At 34.3% G+C, this 24169-nt stretch overlaps 1 protein-coding gene across 6 annotated transcripts in view; it reads left to right on the forward strand.

The window, feature by feature from the left end:
* Positions 1-24169, forward strand: part of LOC150081361 (splicing factor, proline- and glutamine-rich-like) — a 266228-nt gene that overhangs the window by 121654 nt on the left and 120405 nt on the right. For 4 of the 6 annotated variants that reach the window (XM_090379719.1, XM_090379722.1, XM_090379721.1 and 1 more), the window contains one exon: positions 10994-11457. The exons of the other annotated variants lie outside the window; for them this stretch is intronic. In XM_090379719.1, coding sequence (XP_090235845.1) covers positions 10994-11224 — 231 coding nt within the window. In that variant the 3' untranslated portion in view covers positions 11225-11457. Of the gene's footprint in view, positions 1-10993; positions 11458-24169 lie in introns of those variants that run through there. 6 annotated transcript variants of the gene reach the window in all.

A 24169-nucleotide genomic window follows, 5' to 3' on the forward strand; every position in this document is an offset into this window, starting at 1 on the left:
AGTTAGTGCCAGCCTTTCATGAATTAACAGTAATTTTATCTTAATATAAAATAGATTAAACCACACATCCATGTATTTCTTATACTTCTGCTTGCTTGCAGCTTTCTGAGTGTTGTGTACAGATGAACATCACTGATCAGGCTCTCACACAGCACAGGAGATATGTTTTATCCCCTACATTCTATCAAATATCAATGAATTATCCTTTTTCCATTGCTTGACCTTAGCCTAATATTTTAATCAAAAGACCTTATTTCTATAACTATGAAAAGTTGACACAGTAAACCAATTCAGATTGTTTTAGTAGACTGGTTTCTTCAAATTAATAAAAATAGGAAAGGATTCTTTTAGAATTTTGTCACTTTTCAGCATATCTGCCTAATTTTTCTAGATCTAGATTGCAGTAGCATACCCTGATTACAGTTACCAATCCTCCTGCCAACCCTTGTATTATGTGCAGACTTAAACATCAAGCCTGACGTGCCTTCATCAGTATCATTAATAAATATAGAAAACAACAGTGGGCACAGCACTGGCCTGTAGGGGACTCTGCTAATAATATGAAGCCAAGAAGAGCAGTGCCCATTGATAATCACTGTCTTCTCCCACTTAACCGCCCTTTTTCCATAGCAGTAACTTACCCTTAATGCCACGCTGCTCCAATTTTTCAAGCAGTCTTTCTTGTGGAACAGTATTAGCTTTACTGTAATCCCAAGTATACGTTGTCAAAAATTATTTTTTGCATTCAGTTTTGCTGTGATTATGTTTGTAGCTAATCATATTGGTGAGGCAAAATCTACTCTTAGATAATCTGGTGTGCTGTGGGAACCTCCTGAATCCATGGATGCTCTCATAATGATGGCTAAAATTAATTTCAAAAATATTGCACTGTCCCTCTATGCAGTTGAATAGATCTCTAACACAGTGGTGTCATATTTTGTTTCATTGCTTTCATCACTCGTGTCTTTTTTGTGGACAGTTAGCTTTGAGAATGCACTCAGTTATGGTTTATGCTTCATGCATTTGCCTCTAAATCAGTGCTACACAAAGGTGCTTTGTGTGCTACAAATTTCCATTTCATTGCAAACCAGTGCTGGTTTGCAGTGAAATGGAAATTCGTTGGGAACGTTAACCGGTCTGTGGTAGTTCATCTGTTATCGGTCCGTGGCAGTTTGTATTTTACAAAAGTATCGGTCTGCGCCACAATTGGAAATAATAGAAACTGGTACTTCACCAGAGTTTGAGAAGCACTGCTCTAAAGCATGCATAGAATTATCACTACTGAGATATTTTAAAATTCAGTCTTGCACCATGTTTTTAGTTTACATCACTCTTCTCTTATTTGCATTTCAGTACTTGAAACTATAGACTGATTGTAGCAATAACAATTTTTTTTTTTTTAAATTAACATGTGGTATAATGGTAATCTTATTTACAAATTTGCATATTTTTTATAATAATAATATTCACTAGCAGCCAAAACTCAATATCACTTGCCAATTTTGTTTATGATCAAACATCATAAATGATTGACATTAAATCTTCATTGTCATCTAGTGGGAAAAAACATGTATTAGAGGAGAAAGAAAATTTTTGAAACAATGATGTATTTATGTGGATGTTGTTGCTATTGTAACTATATCCATGAAGACCATACAGTTGTGTGTGTAAGCATATGCCAAGGGTGAGGATTGCCTACAGTTTGTAACACTTGATTATTCTTTTTACACCTAGTGAACAAAACATTTTTTATATTCAAATCTTGCAGTTTATTTCACTCAAAGTGGATGGAATAAACTTGCATTCAAACTAATTGTAATTTTTCTTAAGAAAAGATTGGAGCATGTAGTGACTAAAAAAAAATAACCAAACTCATGAAAATATTGCCAAAAAAGAGGATGAAGGAATTTATAAACCAGCAAGTAAAATAGAATTCTTGTTTATGTAATTATTGCTATCCCATTATCTAAAACAAGAATGTTCTAATGGAATATACTGTCTTCATTGAGAGTATAGTGGTCTTGTCACCTATTTGGAGGGTCTGGGTTGGAATTTTATTGTTCTCCAAACGATTGAAGGAATCTCTAAGGGCCTCTTCATTTGGTGCTGTAGTTAACTGAACTAACTGAAGGGAGGATGAGAGAGAGTGCAAATTGTGCCAATCGGCACACTTGCATGGGCATAGTGCACAAGAGTCTTGAATGATAATGCATTATATAAATTATACCAGCAGAAAAATCTTATTTTTATATGACTTTGAACTGTAAGTGATGAGTATAGGCAGTTGGAAAGTGAGGTATGTTTATGGTGACCTCATTGATTGAAAGGAAAATATTTCTCTCTGTCTCATTATACCTGAGAAAATGTAAACTTGCATTTCTAAGAAATGTTCTTTATGTGTAATTTTTTTCTGTAAAAGTATTTTGCTTTTCTTGTTTAAAGTTTAGTGTGAATTCTTGTGTTATAAGTGAACCTTGTGATCTGTGTTATCATTTGTCATTTAACTTGATTACTGAATGACACTTATATTGGCCGTCAGTGCTGTTGCACTATCAAGAAAACTGCCGATATGGTAATCAGGAAGTTAACCCTTCATTGGTAGTATGAATTTTATTCATCCTTGTGAAAGGCGTGTTCTTTCTCCCCCCCCCCTCATGTCAGTGTTAATTTTTAAAACCCATTATGGATTGCCTATGCAAAAAAAAATGCTTTTGTGGCAAGAAATGATTTTCATGTCCATATAAAGATATAATTGGGTGATTCCATTGGTGGTTATTTATTTTAAGAAGTATCTGACAAATTAACAAGAAGTTAAAAAACTGAAATAAGTTAGAGAAGCAAACTGACCGTTTTAAACTTTATCACCATTTTGCTATTTCTTTTTTGAAACTTTCTTTTTTAGAGCAAATTTGCATGAAAAATAATTACTAATTTTGATTTGCCTGAAAAGTAATTAAAAAAAAAAAAAAAAAGGTAATGAATTCCCATATTCAAGCATTGGAAAAGTGCATGTTGGTTATGTTTGGGGCTTACAATACTGGTCAAAATCTTAATACTGGTATCTCGGTATTTTTAATTTATGAAACCGGGATACCGATATTCCAAAAAAAAAATTTTTTTTTTTTTTTTTTTTTTTTTTGTTTAGTATTGAGTGAGTTTATGGTGAGGAAACCAAATCTAAGTTGCGGCGGGGGGGGGGGGATTCATTTATTTCCCTGTACCTTAGTATCGCCGTCAGTGGCCATTGTTGTGATTTTCACACAGCAGCTCCCCTCAAGTACTAAGCCCCACAAGCTACCTGACTGCGTTAAAAAATGAGAATTTCCAAGAGCTGAGGGATCCCCACACACACACACACACAAGTATATATATTATATGTGAGCCGTCAGTTTCTCAAGAGCAATGACACAAATATAAAACAAAATCCATTTATCATACAAATCTACTTACAATACATAACTGGTGTTCATTTACATCTAATCTATTCATTTAATCTGTTAATAAAAAGGTAAACTGCAACCATTATCAACCCACTGCAGGATAGAAGCCTCCTCAACAATTCATGCTGAGGGAAATGGACCGTAATCTGCCACGCTGGTCCAGTGTGGATTGGCAGATTGGCCGTATTTAGCAGTCAGGAGCTTGAACCCCGGTCTACTCATAGAGTGTGTGCTACTGCACTCCCACTCCTGACTACTCGGCTACGGAGGCGCAGATAATCTGTTAATACATGCTATCATTTCCATAAAATTTCTCTCAGTTAACAACCTCAACTCTGTCTACAACTTCAAACACTAATTCAATCTTAATCACTTCCTCATATTTCTCTTAATCACCAATATCAATTCTCTTCACAACAGCAATTCATAAGCTGGTAACTTAATGCTAACAATTCCATATAATCTATCTTAATTTAGCAATATCAGTTTTATTTACAACTTCAACCAATAAAACAACTCAATACTAAACATTTCCTTATTTCTCATGTTACTTCAACCTTACTCTAAAATAATCTCCCACTTTATCTAAGTACCATTTCCAAAACAACACATTTCAGAGGACTTACCCTCCTTCTTTTTCATGGCGGGATTCCTTTGTGCGGGTTCCTTCCACGGAGTGTGGTGATGTCTCTCTCTTCTTAGTTGAACTCTGCATCTCTGCTGTATAGCTCTTCCAGTACTGTCTCTCTCTCTTATCTTGAGAACATTTCTATATTAATACTGAAGGAAATTACCACAGCAGTAGTAGAAGCCAGGGCACTATCTGACTGGCTTGATATTAAACTTCCATATTAACTTCTAACACAGGAACATGCCCGGCGGAACCCTTCACTATATAGCTGGACACTCCCAGAACTACCACTGGAAGTCTTCAACCCCTCCGTACAACAATGACAAACCCCTCTTTTGGTGCGAGCGCCTTATTTATTCCCTTCTCATTTATTTATTTATTGAAATGATTGCAAGTTATAATCGCTCCTTGTACTACTTTTTTATTGGCGCACTATGGCTATAGTTGCCGATGTGCCTAATAAATCCCTAAACCAACAGCAACATAATTTTTTATGCGCAAACCCCAGAGAGGTTTGCATGCATTTTTGTATCTCTCCCTATCTAATTTAGACCTGATATAAATCACTGTGTTTTTCTTTAAATCACTCTTCTTCCTTTGGCGGGAAAAACGATATTTTTCCCACACAACAAAACACTTTTACCTCAAGGTCACCTGTTCACAATATCTTCGAACTGCTCCATGTCGACACCCTTTCCCAAAATGCACCAAGCGTCCCATCCTCAAGTAGCGGTGTAATAGAGGGATTAAACTATTATTCAGAATCTTTTAATTTTAACCCTTCCGCACCTGCCATACCATTGTTCACCATATTCCTTGATTGCACTACCAGGACTACTGCCACTAATGGAAATATTTCCGTGACGATGTTTTCATTATTCCTTAAGCGCTTTACTTCCCCCCACACTATACTCACTAAGAGAAATATATTTGTAAGATTTTTATGTCTTATAGTTTCATATCAGTACCGAAAAACCGGTATTTTGGATCAGTACTGGGATTTGAATAGCAGGAAAAAATGACCGGGATCCCAGTATTCAGGATCCCGGTATTGTAAGTCCTAGTTATGTATGTAGTTGCTTGGGAATCTGCTGTTTACTGCAAACTTCACTTCTTGTTGTGAAAATGGGCAGTATTTTTGATTTATTTTGCAAGAAATATAAGTTTCTCCAAATTTTACCTAGCTTTGAAATGATTTGCTCAGATGGTAGCATTAGCTTCTTGCAGATGGTGGTTTCTGTCAACAATGAAATTATAGAATAAAAGGCCTTGACATACATACAACTTAGAGATGACATGGAAGATGGCAAGCAACAAGAAACTGATTGCCATGCTTCTTTCAATAAATCAGACCATTGTGGTTATAAATCTTCCAACCACATTAGTATTGAAGTTGTTTGCTCCATCTTTGCTTTCAGTGAATCTGTCCAAATATGAGATGGATTTTTGGTCTTTTAATTTGAACACGCCTCAAAAATTGTATATGAATTGAGTCAGTTTACTATTGTCTGTATCTTTGATCGTCACTGTCAAGATGATTAAGATTCTAAATCTAATTAATCTTTATTTAAGAAAAATGCAAAGTGAAAAGCTTTCAGTGATTGTTTACAGATAACTTTAAGTAGACACTCATGAAGCAATACATACTAATTGTATGCTTGTATGTATTTTTTTGTGTCAGTATTATTTAGCAGTAATTATTTTATTTTTACTAATTTTTTTGAGCATTAATTGTTTACAATTATAAAAGGATCTTAACCACCCAGCATTGCAATTTTTTAATAAACAACTCTGTTTCTTGAATATTATTTAAATTTATTAGCATAAGTGATTGCAAAATCTCAAATACAGCAACATTCTGATTTATGAACACCCAACATTCCTTAGAAATCGGGAGCAATTTTCTTATGGATACAATGGAAGATGTGTGTTTAAATAAAAAAAGGGGAAAAAAATGCTTTATATGGTTAATATTAGAATTGCCAAATAATACAAAGAAACATTCTTTATTCAATGCATACATTGCACTATATTTTTCTGTGCATAGTACATCATTATACCTTGGTGAAAGTGCACTATAAATATCAATAAGATTTAGTCCAAAAATCTGGCAGTAATCAGGATACAGGTTTGCTGGATTTTGAGAGTTTGTTTTATATATTTATTCTGAATTTCTTTTCTGAAAGTTCTTGGTTGTAATAATGGGATTCTGCCATACTATAAAATCAGACGAAGCATATTGTCTGGTTTTATCATAGGGCGGGTGGAATGACAGTAAATGGAACCCTTGTCCCTGGCCTGATGTTAAAATTATTGTATGTACATTGTTACATAATGCCAAATAGAAACTTAAATTATTATTTGTGACATCCTGACTTTTCATTGCTCTTATCACGCAAATTTTCACAAGCCTTGATACTGACAAAAATAATTGTTTGTTCATGAGATTGAAATGTTCGTAAATCAAGAAGATTACTGTATAAATGAGAATTTTCTTTAAATCTTTAATGGTGGGGTTAAGTTTTTTTTTTAACCAAAATTAAGTAGAAGTAAATAATATAACAGATTCTTTAGTTTTATTTGCTTTCAAGCTTCAGCAATCTATTGATTTTAGAGTAAATTATGAATTAACAGTTTCGTAGGACAAAAAGTGATGGTTTGTTATATCATTATGTAGCATAAACATTTTTAGATATACATGAATCCATAAATATGGACTGCATAGCTGAGTGGTTATTGCCAGTATTTATTTTTATTATGGTGTATATAATGACAGTGTAGTATTGTATCTCAGGGAAGAAGTACTTTTTTGTCTGTATACCTTTCTGCTACAAAGGGAATAATGTTGTTTTTATTTCATCTTATATTTTATTCATGCTAGGGAACTGTTAATTTCTGTTTCATAATATGAAAATTAATTCTTTCCTTTTGTGGAATGTTTCTTCCAGTTCTTTAGAAAGAAAATTCAAATGTGCATCTCCATTTGGAACTTTGAGGAAGATTTATTAAAATTGGCTTAACAATACTATGGTCTGATTTCTTTCATGAAATTTGAGTTTTTCTGCTGCATAGTTTTTCGAGTAGTCACTAATTGTTTTGTTACATGATTGAGGACAAATATGCTAAGGTTTTCATTTTCTCTGGGGAAATTACAATGCATACATGATGGTTGAAATATAACTTAATTTTAATAAATTAAGTTTATATATTGTTACTTGTTTTAATATTTTTTCCAATTTTGTTACCAGGTTGTGATTTAGAGAATTAGAAAATTGCTGAACACAATTTATGTTACAATAATCACTATGTATTAGACAAGCATTACTTTAATAAGCCCTTTTTGATTTCTTGGTTGCATGTAATCTCTGGAGACAAGTCCTGCTGCTATTATGTCTGTACATATAATGTGGTTTGATACTTCCCTACCCCAGGATAGCCTAACTTAGTGTCGTAAGCTAAAGCTAACTTGTGAACCAATGAGGATAGTAACATATCACATCAAGTACTTAATTTTTTGATTTATCTTGTGTTAACTTATAATTTATTTCCAAAGTCTGTCCAAATGCCTTCTGTACCTTGACCTACATTTCTTTTTAATCACTGCTTATTATATTTTCAGACATAATAGTCCTTTAATTTTTGCTTTTATAAATCCCCCCCCCCCCCCCCCCAATAATTTTTAAATTCTTAAGTGTTGAACAGTTTAACACCAGGCTCATTAGATTGTGGCTAGCAATTTTATAGCATATTTCATCACACAATAAAATTTGTTGCATTCCATTGTGTTCTCCTAATTTTGACTTTTGTGTTTTCCTTTTCTCTGTATGTCATTCTTACATCTGACTTCATCTAGTTCACTACACACTAGTTGCACATCACATATTTTTGTATATTGTGTGCCTTCCCATTAAAGATGTGGGACTTTAAAATAAAATTAAAGAAACATTAATCATCATCAGAAAATTTGATAAGGCTATTTTTTGCTTATATATTTACTCTATTTTGCTTATATACAGAAGATGCTGGCATTGGTTTTATAATGCTTTGCTGTTATATAGTTATTGTGGTATAAAAAATGTGTTCAGCAATTTTTTTGTCTTTAGATAGAGTGGAGACAGCCACTGTTATGAAAAATGTAATATTTTTCCAAAATAAAATATATAATTTTGTAGTGAGGAGAAAGACAATTTTAGTTGTGATAGTGTATTAACCTCTTCCTTGGGTCTTGAGAAGTAGCATGTGTCCTGTGGTAAAAATTACACAAAAAGGAGAAAGAAATATCTATTGGTATTACATTTGTGTATTTTTCTAGGGAATTGTGTTCACTTTTGATCTGCATTATTTTCTTTTTATAGTACACAGTGTTGTAAAAAAATAATTTACAGTATTGTGTACATACCATGCCATGCACCTACTGCTGTATTAATTTTCTGCACAGCTTTGTTTTTTATATGCTTTTCATCATTTTATGTTGAAAGGGAATAGTTAGAGATTAATGAAATTTTAACGTGCACTGTTTTCAACTATTTCATTTTATTCCAAAATTCCCCATCACTCCTCTCTCCCCTTTTCACACCTCCCATATAGTATGGAGTGCAAAAAAGTGTTTTGCAGCTAAAATTCTATTTCTGTTATTTTTTTGAATGAGCATATCACTGATAAAAAAATATCTGCAAAGAAAACAAGGCAAAAAGAAATAATTTAATTGATGAAAGAGAACTGCCCATATGAATTACAACACAGTGAATTTTTAGAGATTAAAAGAAGAAACAGGGTCATATATTTCAAACTTTTCCAGATCTTCCTCTGGCGAAATATTAATAATGTGTATATGTTAATAATACTCAGTTTTTCAGCTTTCTTCCAGGATAGGAGCACTATCAGTCTGTGACTGAAGACACCAGGCTGAGAATTTTTGAATTGAAATGTGACACTTAAGAGTCTCAGCATGCATAATATGCCTCCTGAAATGATGGCAAACAGAGATCCTTGTGAAGAATGTGCAATGGGGAACAAAACACGTCACAAAAGGTTATTGTAGAGCTGAGCTGAGATGGACTTATCTACATCTTTGGATATAATATATATATATAGGGTTGCTGGAAAGCAGTTGTCCTTGCTACTGTTTTCTGTTACCTTGAGGCCCCATGGTGACGAGTCTCCCTCTCTTAATTTTGGAGCTCATGTTAATTTTGAAGCCTCACCTTCTGCCATGCCCATCGGTGTTCAGACTTTTAGGTTGAAAAAGTGTCCCTAAATTAACAAATTTAGGTTTGACATTTGGAAATTAAAAAAAAAAAAAAAAAAAGTAATCCACATGTTTTTTGAGCTTTCCCACCCCTGTGGCTTGCCTGTTTGGCTAATGTGTGAGCACATTAAGGAATACTTATTCATTCTAAACCAGTTAAAAATTCTGAACGTTGAACAGCATGACAGAGGGAGAGAGTTTTTGGAGGCCTGAACCATGTATCAACCCAGTCACCAAAATTAACAAAGTTCCTCCTCCCCATGCTTATTCTCTCCTACCTTAGAAGATCATAGCAGATAGTCTCTACAAGAGCTATCTTAAATAGTCAACCCTGGACGCTTGGTTTCACATCATATGGTATAACTCTACCTATCAGCACTGTTCCATAATGGTCCTTAGTGATAGATGACCAACCTTTTCTTGCAGTATATCACATTATGGTAGAAATATCATGTGCCACCTAGGGGTGGGTAAAGAAGTAACCAGAACTAATCCTCCTCCCCATTGATCTTCACCTGGTACTGCCAAGTGCTTGTAATGAACGAGGTTGGCAATTTTATGTTTTTAAAATAAATTTAATATAGGTAATCAAATTTTGGTATATACAGAATTAATTTAGTGAGGCACTCGCTATTGCCCTACACTGAATTAGAAGGCAATAAATATGAACTATAGGCTCCTGTCATATTGCAAGCCAGGCCGCAATTTCTGGAAGTAAAAGTTAATTTAAACTATTTGTCTTCGGCTCGTTTCTAATTTTTGAAATAAATGAAAAATGCATACATGTGTGTTTCTGTATCAAGGGTTGGCTACCCCTGGCACCTTTGTTTTCTTAGCACAGTCGTCTCTTAAGTCACAGAAACAAAAAAAAAAAAAAAAAAGTGCTCATATCTTAGTAGAAAGTGAAAGCTATGAATTCCCGTTTTTATTATTTTAAAATTTGTTTTGCCGAAGGAAGAATTTCTGGAAAACAGATCAATCAAAAAAACATGATCCTTTTGGTTTTATTTTCCAAATTTTAACCAAAGTTTGTTAAGCTGATGTTGCTACACCAAATTCTGAATTATTTGTGTATAAATTGCATCGTAGGGCTGGAGCGGCTATCCTTTTATCACATTAAACATTTTCTCTACTTTGCTTTCCACGGAGAGTGTCTTTTTATCAATGATTTATACCTATGTGTTACCATAGTCATTGGCACATTTTGTCGCTTATTTCTTCAATATATATACATATCTGCTCTTTTATTGATATCTACCATAAAACAACTTTTATTCTCTTTGTAGTGATTTTAATAAGGTACCTTACAATTATTTAATAAATGCCTAGATGAATTAGCTGATACAGGTTTGCATACCCATAATCACTTATAATTAATATGAAATATCTTGGCTATAGTTTTATCATTTCATATTGGTTCAGTTTAGAATATTTTAGGTCTGATTTAATCTGTTTAATAAATATTTATTTTATAATTCTGAAATAATTACTAATTTAACTTATTCCTTCCTTTTATGGCGTCTTTCTTCGATCGCGTAATGGATGGATTTGTTACCTCTTCACCTGTTTGATAATGTGAACTGCCAATAAATAATTCATGTGATTTCTGTCTAATAACTGCAATGACATTTCTTTTTTGTGTGGGCGTATCTTAACTAAAACTGTGCAAAACAGCATTCATATTATGAACAGTATTCCCATCACATGGGCGGGCCACCTGGAGCAGGACCTATGAGTAACATGGGAACTGGTCCAGGTGCATTAGCACCACCAGGAAGTTCCAATAACATGCATGGAAATGTGGCAATGGCAGGTCGCAGCATGCATGATATGCCTCCTGAAATGATGGCAAACAGAGATCCTCATGAAGAATATGCTGTGGAGAACAAAAGACGAAGATATTAAGATGGAGATGTCTTTGTAATCTTTGGTAACCATATTGCCACCAGTGCTAGTAATGATTCATCATAGTATTTAGATTGGTGTCCTTTAATTATAATAATTAAGCTGCAAAAATTTAGCTCTTTATCTGTATTAATAGCAGGTTGTGTGGGTGTGTATTTGCATCATATTGTCATGTTTGTGTATTTGTTATCAATAATGTAGCTTGGTTTTGTTAATAAATGGCTTTTATATTACCTGTTTGTTGAAGAGTATTCAAGTTTCATATCATAGACAAGTATTTTATTGTTGCTAGGACAGTGCTGAAATTTAATATTTAATTGCCCTCTAACCTTTTTTTTTTCCCCCCCTCCATTCCAACTGTGGCTGTAGGTGACAGCACAAACAAAACTACATAGTAGGTAAATGGCCCCACATGGTATAGAAAAGGATACCTGTTACCTCGTAATACATTCAGATATTGCTATGTAGTAGCTTATATTCATCTGTTACAGGAGGCTTAGAAAATGAGTTTTCATAGAAAAAAAACTTTATGAAACAACACAATCTTTGAAATAGCATGGTCATCAAAAGTTGACCCATATTGCACTATGGATAAAAGACAATCCTCAATTCAGGAACATTATTGTCTTTATTCATAATCATATGCTGCTGCCCATTCAGTTGTTTCAGCGGTATTGCTGTCTTTTTGGAGGGCAGAGCAAGAGATCCCATCAATAAGGCAAATGGCAAAATTTATCCTTAAGACTTGCAATATGTGAGAGATGTTATGTGGCTAATTGAAATTCAAGATTATGTAGATTTTAAAAGTATTGTGCCCATTTGACATAATACTAATATAATTAACAAGGCTTATATGAAAAGGACTTGTAGACTGAGAAGTTTGTAGCCTCACTATGAAGCAGTGGACTCATTAACCAACTTTTTTTTTTTTTGGTATAGTCTCATTGGAGCTGTGACACTTGTGCTAGTGATGCTGCAGTGTGGTTATCCCACTGTTGTAGAATGTTTCATTAAGGTCTGAATGTAATTATATTAATAAATATTCTGCTTATACTCTGGGGTGGCCACATAGAGTCAGTTCACGAGATAAGAATACAAGAAAAGCACATTACTGTATTTAACAGTCATATGAGCTTGAACCACTGTCATTTCAAGCCCTTGTATAAATGTACCCTCACATTAGACTATTCAGCTATAGGAACAACATTCCATGGCTGACATATCTCTTCATTTGTTTTGAATTTGGATTGGCCAAGTGAAATTTAAGAGGACCAAATCTAATAAACAGGATGGTTGTGGCAGCAATTTGTACTTATTCTGATGCATTTCAGTCGTGATTGCCAATTTATGTGCAGGAGCATTATCATCTTGAAACTAGACACCTTTTGTGAGCATTCCTTTCCTTTCAGATTTGATAGCACCTTATAATTGATGTGATTGGTTAGCACAAATCCTGTGGTATGTTGGAACATAATCCACCATTATTATTTATTCCTTTGAAATACCAAAAGATTACTGTCATTGATGACCTTTCCAACTAGTGGAATCATTCTTGCCTTATTTGGAGGCAGTGAACTTAGGTGTTTTTTTTTATTTATTTTAACTGCTGCTTTGATTGAAGCTGATATTGGTAAAGCAATGTCTTGTCCATGGTCACATCTTTTCAAAAAAATTTTCGTGATTGCTTCGTAACATGCCAAGAATTCTGACTTCATTTTCACCAACTACATTTTTGGTCAGGTGTAAGAAGCTGTAGTAAAAATACAAGTAAGAATATATCCCTTCTCAGTCCCATGTTGCTTGTTAAAACAATTCCCTTGAGAGTGTTTTGCGTCCCACTCAATTGGATGCTATAGGCTGCACTGCTATATGTACTGCATCACTGATTTCTTGGGAATTAGCTATTATTGGTCACATGCTACGTGGGGCATTTTCATCCCACCATTTGAAATCTGGAAAAAAAAAAAAAAGAGTTCAGTAAGTCCTCAAGCAAAACAGAATGAAGTTACGAATGTTTGTTTATAAACAAAATTATATTCACAATTTTATTCTCATTTATGGAGCTACAAACCTTTTAGTACCCTCTCATATTGGGTCTTGTATAAGAAAGAACAGGTCGGGATTGAATTATCATCATCCATACAGCTATTTCAGTATTGTTGCCTTGTCTTCAACGTGTTTTTTCTTATGTCAAAATACTTTGAGCCCTTTATAAGAAATTACACAAGATGTGCTACTTACAGTATAATCTCATCTCAGACCTTCTTTTAAGTGTTCTGCCATTTTCAGTTTGCAACTGAAACTGCATGCTGAATTTTGAAGTTAAGATTTAGCTATTTTTGGTTGTGTGGATCTTGACTTTCAGTTGTATGCCGACAATACCAATATCAGTTTGATTACATTATATATGTTCAAACTGATATGTGTTTGCAGTAGTCAGAGCAGAAATAACTTATTTTAATGAAAGGCTTAATGACAGTTAGTATTATTCCATTGTATTTGTGGAGAGCATGTTAAATAGAATAAGGCTACTAATGAAAATGCTTTTTTTTTTCCCCTCTAAGGAAAAGAAGTAGCTTTCTTACCATCTAATCTGCCATAACTATCTAAGGCTTCTGATATTTCTTACATCTCAGAAAAAGAGCGATAAGTGACTTTCTAATTGTTTGCGTTTAGAAACAGTGGTCCGTCTGGTAATTAGGAAACCATGCAGGACTGGGTATAGCCTGCTAGCCTACCTGGTTATTTTTTGCAAAGAATATTATTTACTTAATATAATTTATATTTCTGAAGATTTAAAAACAATTGTGTTAATAGCTGCATACAGTTGGGCATAATTTAACTTGGGATAACAAACCAAAGGAACTGAAAAAGTTTGGGGGACAAGTTGTTAATAGTATGTGAGCATTCAGTTTAAACTGCTATGTGGTGATGAGTTAGGACCCCCATCCCCTCCACACACTTAATTAATTAATTTATTTATTTATTTTTCCATATATTCACCACTGCTTTGTTGTATGCATTGTGTTTACTAATGAAATAGAACCTGCATCCTCCCCTTCTCAGTATCTGTAATGATAGGAATATCAGCACAGTATTGTCCATGATGGTCATGTTTCATAGGGCTTAACAAGTGAAGGTGCAATGCCACAAGGACAGGATTGTCTGGGAGATGTGGCAGAAGTTTACCCAAATTTTGCCATGGTCTCTTGTTGGGATGCTGATATGGGGTCTGGCATTGTCTTACTGAAGAATTTTCCTTTCTTCTCTGCCCTCATGCTTGTCTTGCTCATGCTCTCTCCAGTGTATCTACATGGCAGTGTTAATTGATTGTATGCCCATTCCAGGAAAACTAGAAGGATAACCTATCTCCTCCCCGACAAACAAAACATGTTTGTTGTTGTGGGTTCCCCACCCTCCTTCAATGAATGCTTTGAAAATTTCTTCATTATGAATTCTTGTGTTGCCAGTCTATTAGACTGCCACTTTGATTTTGGTTCATAGTGGTATTTTTGGGTTTCATACCCCTTCAGAAGATCACCACAATCTTACGCTCTCTGCTCCTTATGATATAGCATTTACATGTGTGGAATCTACTTGGCACACAATTTTCTGTATCCCAGATTGCCCAGAATTGTTTTTAATGCATTACAATGTATTCACTTACCTCATTTTCTGTCATTGTTGCACAATGAGGGTGGCCTAGTCTTGGCATCTCCTTCAAACTAATATTGCTTAGATGCCTAACCATGCTCACATTGACTTTTGTGTCTCCTTAATTGAAAATCCCATTGAATTTCTTCAAGTGTCAATAAATTTTAATGGCCACAACATTCTCTGCATTCAAGAATTCAATAATATACCACTGCTTCATATGTGCATCAATGTTTACAATTTGTTTACTATATTTTCACAGACTACAACTCTGCCAGCTGCTGTGTAGTGTTGAAACTTGCTGATATTGGGAGTAACATTTAAATTTTTATTTACACCATTATGTTTTGTATGCAATGTTGCCATGGGGGGGGGGATTAAAGGCATTGGATCTGGAGCAGCTATCATATTTACATGTTTTACCAAAAGGGCCTGCCTACTGCACAATTCAGCTTTTGCAATAATATTTAAATTGGATTTAAAAAGGAAAGCAATTATAAATAAATATTCTTTGAGCTGGAACTATAGAATTATCATTGCATATAGCACACACACCTGCACATAAAACTGTTTTGAAGAGTGGTAAAGTGATGCAGTAATTCAAATTGCTCTTTATTATATGAACCTTCCAATATTTTATGAACCATTGATTTAAAAGAAAATTGCTGCCTCTGGGTGTTACTCAGTCTAAAAGCTAATTTAAGATTAGAATTAGCCAATCTCAGCTTAAATGGAGTAGAGGTTCTCATCCTACACGACATGTAAATGAACCCTTGAACACACTTGATACATGAAAATTAAACAGGATTTTGAAAAATGCAATTTACATTTATTCAAATTATTCATTTAAGCATAATTTTGAAGAAAAATACATTCACAAAGGAGACAAATGACTGCAACTTCATCCACTAGAGCAGGGCTTAATCTTTTTTGTGCCATGGACCGCTTTAGCAGTCTGAAGCCTGTGGACCCCTTCTCAGAATGTTTTTAAATGCATAAAATAAAATATAGTATTACAATGGAAACCAATTATATTGAAATACAGTTATCAAAAAAAATATTAAAAAACAAATTTGTGATATAGTAAATACATGTGCTTCTTTATTAACGCATTAAATAACAAAACAATACATTTAAAATATAGGCAAATTAAAGTTAAATGTGTAAAGGCTGTTGTTGCTTGGCTTCAATAAGAACATTAAACTGTGGGGTGGTCTTTGAGAAGGCAACATGCATGTCACATTGGACATCCAATCAGTTTCGATTTATTTTTATTTTGATGGTTACAAATGTTGTAAATCCCCATTCGCAAAGATGTATTGTTGAAAATAGAATTAAAACTTCCATGGCTCGCTTTACAAGGTGAGGATAAGCTTCTTTCAAGGAACACCAGAATTCTCCAAGACTTTTTGAGTTAAACTCCAATCCTAGTAAGGTTTTTGTCCTAAAATCAATGAGTTTATCTTTGATACAGTTTATATCAGAAAGAAAAGGATTGTGGATCCATGGTTCACCTTTAATGCCGTTGAGATAGAAATAACTTTTGATAGAGTTTTGAAGTGTTCACAGATTTCTGTTTTTAAAGGAATTGACAGAGAATTTTGTATCTCAACTCCATCTTGGTAAAGCACTTCCTCCAGTATTTGAAAGTTTGCAAAGATGTCAGCCTCTACTCTTCTTCTTCTTCCATATCGGCAGCTTACTAAGAAAGCTTGTAATTTTTCAGTAGCATAGTGACTTCAGGATCTTGAATTGAAAGATTTATCTAATTCATATGGTTAAAAATATCTGCCAGGTAAGCCAACCGATGGATAAAATCCTTTCTTTCAGTGTTCCAAAAGTGAGTTCTTTTTCTTTGAGAAAAAGTGAAACTTCTGCCCTTAGTTTGAACAAGCACTTCAAGACTTGTTCTCCTGAAAGCTAGGGTGCCTCTGTAGCCAGGTGGGCAGGAGCAGCAGTGCGTAGCACAAGCTTCTTGATTAGACCGGGGTTCGACTCCGTGACCGCCAAATACGGAGGATGCGGAAAGGTCAGGAAATGACTACCGCATATCCCCAGAGCAATATGGCCTTAGTTGCTAATGCTCCCAAAAACCAAAATAACAACAACTTGAAAGCTAGCAAACTTCTGTGTGGTATAGAAGCACTTCATATTCTGCTCCCATTTCTTGACAAAATCTTTTAAAAATGCAACGATTCTGAGACCTGCTTCTGATAAAGTTGATGACATCCAGTTGACAAAACTTATTTCAGGGTTGTTTGAAGAGTCTTTGTTGCCAGTGCTTGTCTGTAAAAAGCAGCGAGTGACAATGACGTGAGGAACATCCTTTTTCACTATAACGTAGCAAAACCAGATGTGTTACCAAGCATTGCAGGAGCTCCATTTGTGAAAAGAGTATGAAGCTTTTCATTCCAGTCAAGTCTCACATCTCATCAAGATGGAATTAAGAATACTGAACACTGTTGCACATTGCTGCTGACAAAGTTTTTTTTTTTTTTTTTTTTTTTTGGCAAAAACAACTTTTACCATTTCCAAGAGGGACTGAAAAATCAGAATTCTTCTTTGATGGTGCCAGCATGCACTTAGCCAACAAAAACAAGGTGGCTACATGGAGATGTCTACTTTCATCCAGTTGCATGCTGAAGGGTAATGACGGGGCTGCTAATTCCCTGAGGACCTGCATCAAAATGTTAAAAGAAATATCAACTATTCTAGAACATATCACATCAATTAAAAAGGGAACTGCTTCCAGTTTTTTTTTTCCCCCTCTGTTCCAGTCCACAAACTAGCTCGACCATTTCGAGTGCACATGGCTTTACTACAGTCTCTCCAATAGTGTGCGACTTCTTTTGCCTGGCAAATCCAAGTTTTGGAAGTGTTCCAGCCTTTTCAAATCGAGCTTTATTTGCACAAAACACCCACATTTTCAGGATAGACTGATAAAAGGTGCTCTTTCAGTTTTGCTGGCTTCATACTTCTGTTTGCAAGAATTTTTCCGGACAAAAAACACTGGTTTTGTTTCCCATCATGGTCATTAATGCAAATGAAACCATATACAGTAATACTCCGAAGTTACTCGATAGGTGGGTCCAACGAAAATCGCGTAAGTTGGGGTACAACTTTGCATATAAATACATATAAATTTTGTTTAATTGGGACCAAGGACTAACAAAAACACTAGTTTAGAAGAAAAATATTTAATAAAATTGCAATTGTTTATACATATTAATACAAAATATGTATTTAAAAAATGAGTTACGTAAAAAAGTTATTTCGATGTCGATGGCTTCATAAAATCTAACAAATTCGTCTGACGACACAGCACCTTCTTTTTTTCGCACAGAATTTCTTCATAGCAAGCTAATAATTTTTTTATTCCTTGCTTTGTAGCTATAACGCGTTCTTCGTTGGAGTCTGTTTTCTAAAAATTTTAAGCCCTTTTCAATTGAGCTGAGACCTTCTGTCAATCTTGCAATTGTCACGTGCTTTTCTGGTGGGACTGGGTCTGAAGTGTCGGATACTTCAGTGACGTTTTGCTCATGCATCTCTATGAGCTCATTCATTGTCAGCTCCTGACTATGTGAATCCAACAGCTCGTTGACATCATCACCATTGACTTCCAAATCTAATTGCCTGGCAAGATTAACAACTTCTTCTATCACATGAGTGACATGATCAGTTTCTGGCGTTGTTTTCGTCTCGTTTTTGAAAAAAAAAAAAAAAAATGGACAAAATTCCTTCCAGACATCATTCAATGTTTTTTTTGTGAATTTCATTCCAAGATTCTTCAATGATTCTTACGGCATCTAAAACATTGAATTGTTTCCAAAGGTCCTTAACAGATATCTCACGATGTAATTTCCAACAAAAGTTGAGCACGAATTCGAACTCACACATATAAATATGACAGTTGGAACACAAATTCTTGTATATGTGTGCAGCTCATTCGGCAGCAAAGTTGAATTCTGTTCATCTTTCGCTCTCACTCTCCGCCGTATATCGATAGCATATGAAAAACGAAAAAATCAAGAATTGCGTAACTCCGAGTTCGCGCAAGTCGGGGTATTACTGTAATACACAGTCTTCTTCATACTTCCTTTTCTTCACATTTCAACTTAAATTGGGTCTGTAAAAAATATAAAATAAATAAAGTAAAATAAAATATTTGAATCAATTGACATTTTTTTATGGTTTTTAAGTAATTTGTTTGATAAATCCTCATAGAAATAAGTAATTTGTATGTTAATTAAGTAAAGTGTAAATTATTCAAGAAATTTGTATGACAGGTAAGTAAAATAAAGCAGGTTTTACAATTTATTCAAAGTTAACACTTTTAATTGGTTTTATCCCTTGGATAGACCGTGGATTACTGCAGTAACTCAGTTGTGTCCTACCTGGAATTTGACTATTGTTGCACATGGAGTCACATGGCGCTCTTTACCTTTCTAGAAATAATGGATCTCATTTCTGATATTGTTCACAGTTGTTGCAAAGTTATAAATCACTTTGACATTTATTTCAACCGTCATACATATGTGCGCTTGCCTTGTGGTCTAGAGGTGGGTCTAATAAATACCTTAATTTTGAAGTCGCGATGTGAAGAGTTTAGACTATATTTAGAGATATCGGCAACAACTGTAGTGCGATATGAAAATATCCATGATTTCTGTTGGTGACAACGTTACAGGTACTGCTAATATTACTATGGTTGCTTTGTTACCTACATTCATAATTGAAGGAAATGCTATATTTCAGTTAGAGTTTAGTGAAAATAAAGATGTAATTTTTTTCCCCCATCAAAGATCATGGAATCCAGGTTAAGAATCCTTGCACTAGAGGAACAGGTTGTTTAAATATTGATGACCATTATACAGATATTTATTCCTTTGAGATGGGCAACAAAACTGCTGTTCAGAGCATTGCTTGCCTATGGAAAAAAGTACTGTTTTCATCTTTCAAGGCAATAGATTTGAGAGATTACTTAGTGTTAGTATTAAAGTGGCATAATTATGCTATTTTAGTACTAACAATGCAAAACTCTATAGGCCACACATCTGCTAAGCCATTCCTCATCAGGATAATTCTTAGCACTTTCACTGGCCAGTTGCCCTTTGCATCTGCTCTAGAAGTTGTCTCTTCTTTAGATGCAGTCTCATCATCCTATAAAGAATGATAATGACCACCTACTCTCTACTCATAAAATAGATAGAAGGATTAAATAAAAAAAAAAAAAAAAATAAACTACATTAAAAATCTGCTTGAATCAACATGTAAACACTGCTGTTCATAAAAGACTAGGAAATAGAATAATGGTGAAATGTTTCAGTATTGAGTGAAGGACATTACGTGGATTGTTTAATTCTTAAATTTTATGAAAAATGCTATGCTCTACATAAATTATGAAGGTGAATTCATCTTTTTCTTTTCACAAAAAAAAAAAAAAAAAAAAACTGTTAAAATTGAATTAAAAAAAAAAATTGTGAACAAGTATAGCCATAGTAAACATGTGAGAATATTATGCCATAATTTTTGCCATTCACAATTATAAAAGACCAATGAGAAATAGCAACAGAGACAATACATAATGAATGCCAAACTAGGTTGATCCATGAACTTATCAGTAGTATGCTTACAACATTTGCACCAAATTTTAGCTAGCATTAGTGCTATACTACTAACATTTTACTGTCTGATTTTTGTGTACTGATGCATTACAGCAAAAAGTGTTACCTGTAGCAGAAGCTGTCTATGTATAAATTTGGTAAATTGTGCACGTTTGCAGTCAAGTCTGCTATCTCTAAATACATTTCATGCGCAGAAGGTTATGAACTGAGTTTTTGGAAGTGTTACGAGATAATTGCCAATTGATGCACTGTTACACCACATGAATTACCCCAGTTAAAAGCATCACATTCCACGACTTCTTCCAGGCACTTGGTCACATACACTACTCCTCTCGACGATAAGAATATCGATAAAAGAAAGAGAAGAATGGCCGAATCCTGATTGGTCATTAAGAAAAATCCAGTAACCCTACCCTCTAAAGATTCTTATGTAATTTTATTTTAATTATTTTAATCCCGAAGTTAAAAATTTATATTCCATTGTCGAATAGACATACATGATGCACATATATCCTTCCTCTGTATCTATATTTATCCGCCTATCTTTAAGTTTTCTTATATATATATATATATATACACACACCTTTAACTTTTCTTTTGATAAATTGCTCACCACCACTTCCATTCAAAATTTTTATATTAAAGGTCCAGGAGAATTTGTAAGCATGTTCAGCTACCTCCTGTACTTGTTGGATTTGTTTTTGTATTTAATGCACCTTTTCCTAGTTGGAGGAATCATGCCAATTGAAATATTGCCCATTTTGTTTATTTGGTTAACCACATTTAAGTTCATATTTTTTTTTACAAATTCTCACTGTGTTTTCTTCTGTTCCTTTTATGAATGGTATGACTACTCTTCTGAATTTGTCTCCATTCTGCATTCCCCCTCCCATTCCCATAATTTTCCATGTATTTATCTATTTGTGTGATTTTTATCAACCATACCCATTGAGACCCATCATTAATAAGGGTTGTGTTTAAGTTTGCCTTCCCCTCCCCAGATCACAAACTGTTGCTCTGTGTTTTGATAATACAGTCAGTCCTCGTATAACACGTGTTTACATTATACAAATTCGATCATACACAGTTTATAAATAGAGGAACGATATCGTATATAACACGAACCGAATTCGCTCATGCACGATTCGCCTTTGTGTTTACAAGAAATGGCAGTCGAACGCGGAATCACCCCAACTGAACACAACACGATAGAAATGAAGAGAAGATTCTGAAAATGTATTTGTTTTTTTATATCAGTGAAGGGGAAACACATTTCACCATAATAAGGTAAAAACCCACACAATTCCAGCTATCGGTGCAAATGCCATTAGATCGAGTTTACTACCAGTTTATAACATGATTTCACTAGCAGAAACACAACTGGAAATTATTTTTATTGTTTTATGGTAGTACCCCCCCCCCCCCCAGAAATGGGCTTTAGTAAAATGTGAGGTGTTAATAGTGTATCTCTGTCTTTATGGTGTTGTTTAGTCAGTTAATACACGCATGCAGCTTTGTTTGTGTATCAAGCATGTCTCCTCATTTTGTAATTGTGCTTTATTCCCTAAAAATGAGTGAAATACTTAAAAGGTGTGAAAAGGAAGCGTCCTGGTGAAGACACTGCAGATTCAGAGAGAAAAAGAAAAGCAATATCTATAAACAGAGGCGGACTGGGTCAAAAATTCTTACCCAGGAAAATTTACCCGGTCCGTTAAATCGAGGGTTTACTGTATGTCCATAGTCTTTCTCCTATACACCTAGGTAGCAATGTGATTTCCTTACTCTCTACCAAGACATCAAAAAATGACACGTTTTGGACCTAATAGTTTCATGTTTTTTTATTCAAAAAGTTGATTGAATTATAGTTCTACATTTTCCCACATAAAAAAAAATAATCTATATATCCTTATAGAAGAGTCTTGTAGTGACTAAATCAGCGGTTCTCTCTTTCTTCGAAATATTTCTGCTATGATTAAGTTTGGATACCCAAACTTAACCAGTTTGTATTTAAATTTTTGAAATACACAGCTTCTGATAAATTGTGATAATTATTAGCATTACCAAGGGCACATGATGCAAGAAAGCAAGCTTATATAGCTTCAGCCAACCCCCCCCCCCCTTCTCATTTCACCCATCCACTCGCTCCAAATGTTTGTCTAGTTCTGTCTTGAATCTTTTTAAGCTATCAACTTTTACAACAACAGATGGAAGTTTGTTCCAACAATCAACCACCCGCTGGCTAAAGGCAAACTTCTGCACATCTATGCTACAACTGTCTTTCCTCAATTTGAATTTATGCTCTCTCAGGTGATTATTCTGAGCAAGAGGAAGAATCCCATCAGCATTGAGCATGCTCAAGGCTTTATACGCCTCAATCAGATCACCTTGCAGGTGCCTAGTCTCCAGACACCGTAATTTGCAAAACTTAAGCCTTTCTTCGTAAGATGTACATCCTTCTTAAAATGAGGCCTCCAGACCTGTATACTGTCCAGTACTCAAGGTGTGGTCTGACCATAGCCTTATACAATGGGATAATCACCTCCTTATCCCTGCTAGAAGAATTCCTGTATATCATTGACAAGACACTGTGAGCTACTCTTGCAGACCGTCTCCACTGCTCAGAAAACTTCACCACAGTGTTGGAGAGTATTTTATCTGTTTATTGAATTCTGACTTCCTACCCTCTTATTTTAGTTTTTACTATGTGTATTGCTTCTCTCCCTGCAACATGATAAACATATCTTCTACATGACAGTGCTGTTATTAGCCCTTTCTTTCTTAATGTTGATTAGGTCACTCAGATTTTTTAAAGTGATTATTTTTGATTGATTTAAAATGGGCAGTAACCATTTACCTAAAATTTCTTCTGATTAGATTTCTTCTAAAATTAAATCTGCCTAAATTTCTTCTAAATTTAGACAGATAATTAGTGTCCACTTTAACACTGAATTTAACCATAATGGCAAAACATTTTCATTTAATGAAATTTGCCTATTGCTCAAATTAACCACAGAATTAAACCGCAGCGTTAACGCAAATAAATTCCCGTTAATTATTAATTACATAGTGGCAATGTAAAAAAAGTCTGCTGTTTTGTAACATTGCCATAGATACAGTTAGTTCTATAGAAGAGATTAGGATGGCAATTATAATTATACTGTCTTATAAGCCAAACTTAATTGGTAATGAACAAGATGCATTCAAAATTTTGAAAGCCATTATTGTTGCCATTATATAAAGATGATACAATAGTGGTTTTAAATTAAGCTGACTATATTAACATGCCAACTAACCTTGTTAGTCTTAATGCAGTATATACTATGAAATAAAGACTGATAGTGGAGAAAGAAAAATTAAATAAATTTATGTTTATTTATTATTGATAAAAGGATGTATTGTTTGGCTGCATAAAGATTCACAAAGAAGGTAATCCTGTTAGGCAAATGGTTCATTTCTGTTTTAACTTCATCAACATTATCAAGAGAGGAAAGGTTAATAACAACATTCCAGTTGAAGGAAGTTAGAATTCTATAAACATAAAATAGTCTCTAACACTGATAATTAAATTATTACACTTGCCTTTAGAACCTTTCTATTTGAAATTCGAAGGGATAATTTACGTACAGACAAACAGTTTAAATATGGTGGTTATGACTGCTTATGTGAT

Source organism: Mastigoproctus giganteus, chromosome 8 (genome assembly GCF_048544385.1).
Source record: "Mastigoproctus giganteus isolate SK-2022 chromosome 8, ASM4854438v1, whole genome shotgun sequence".
Taxonomy (NCBI): Eukaryota; Metazoa; Arthropoda; class Arachnida; order Uropygi; family Thelyphonidae; genus Mastigoproctus; species Mastigoproctus giganteus.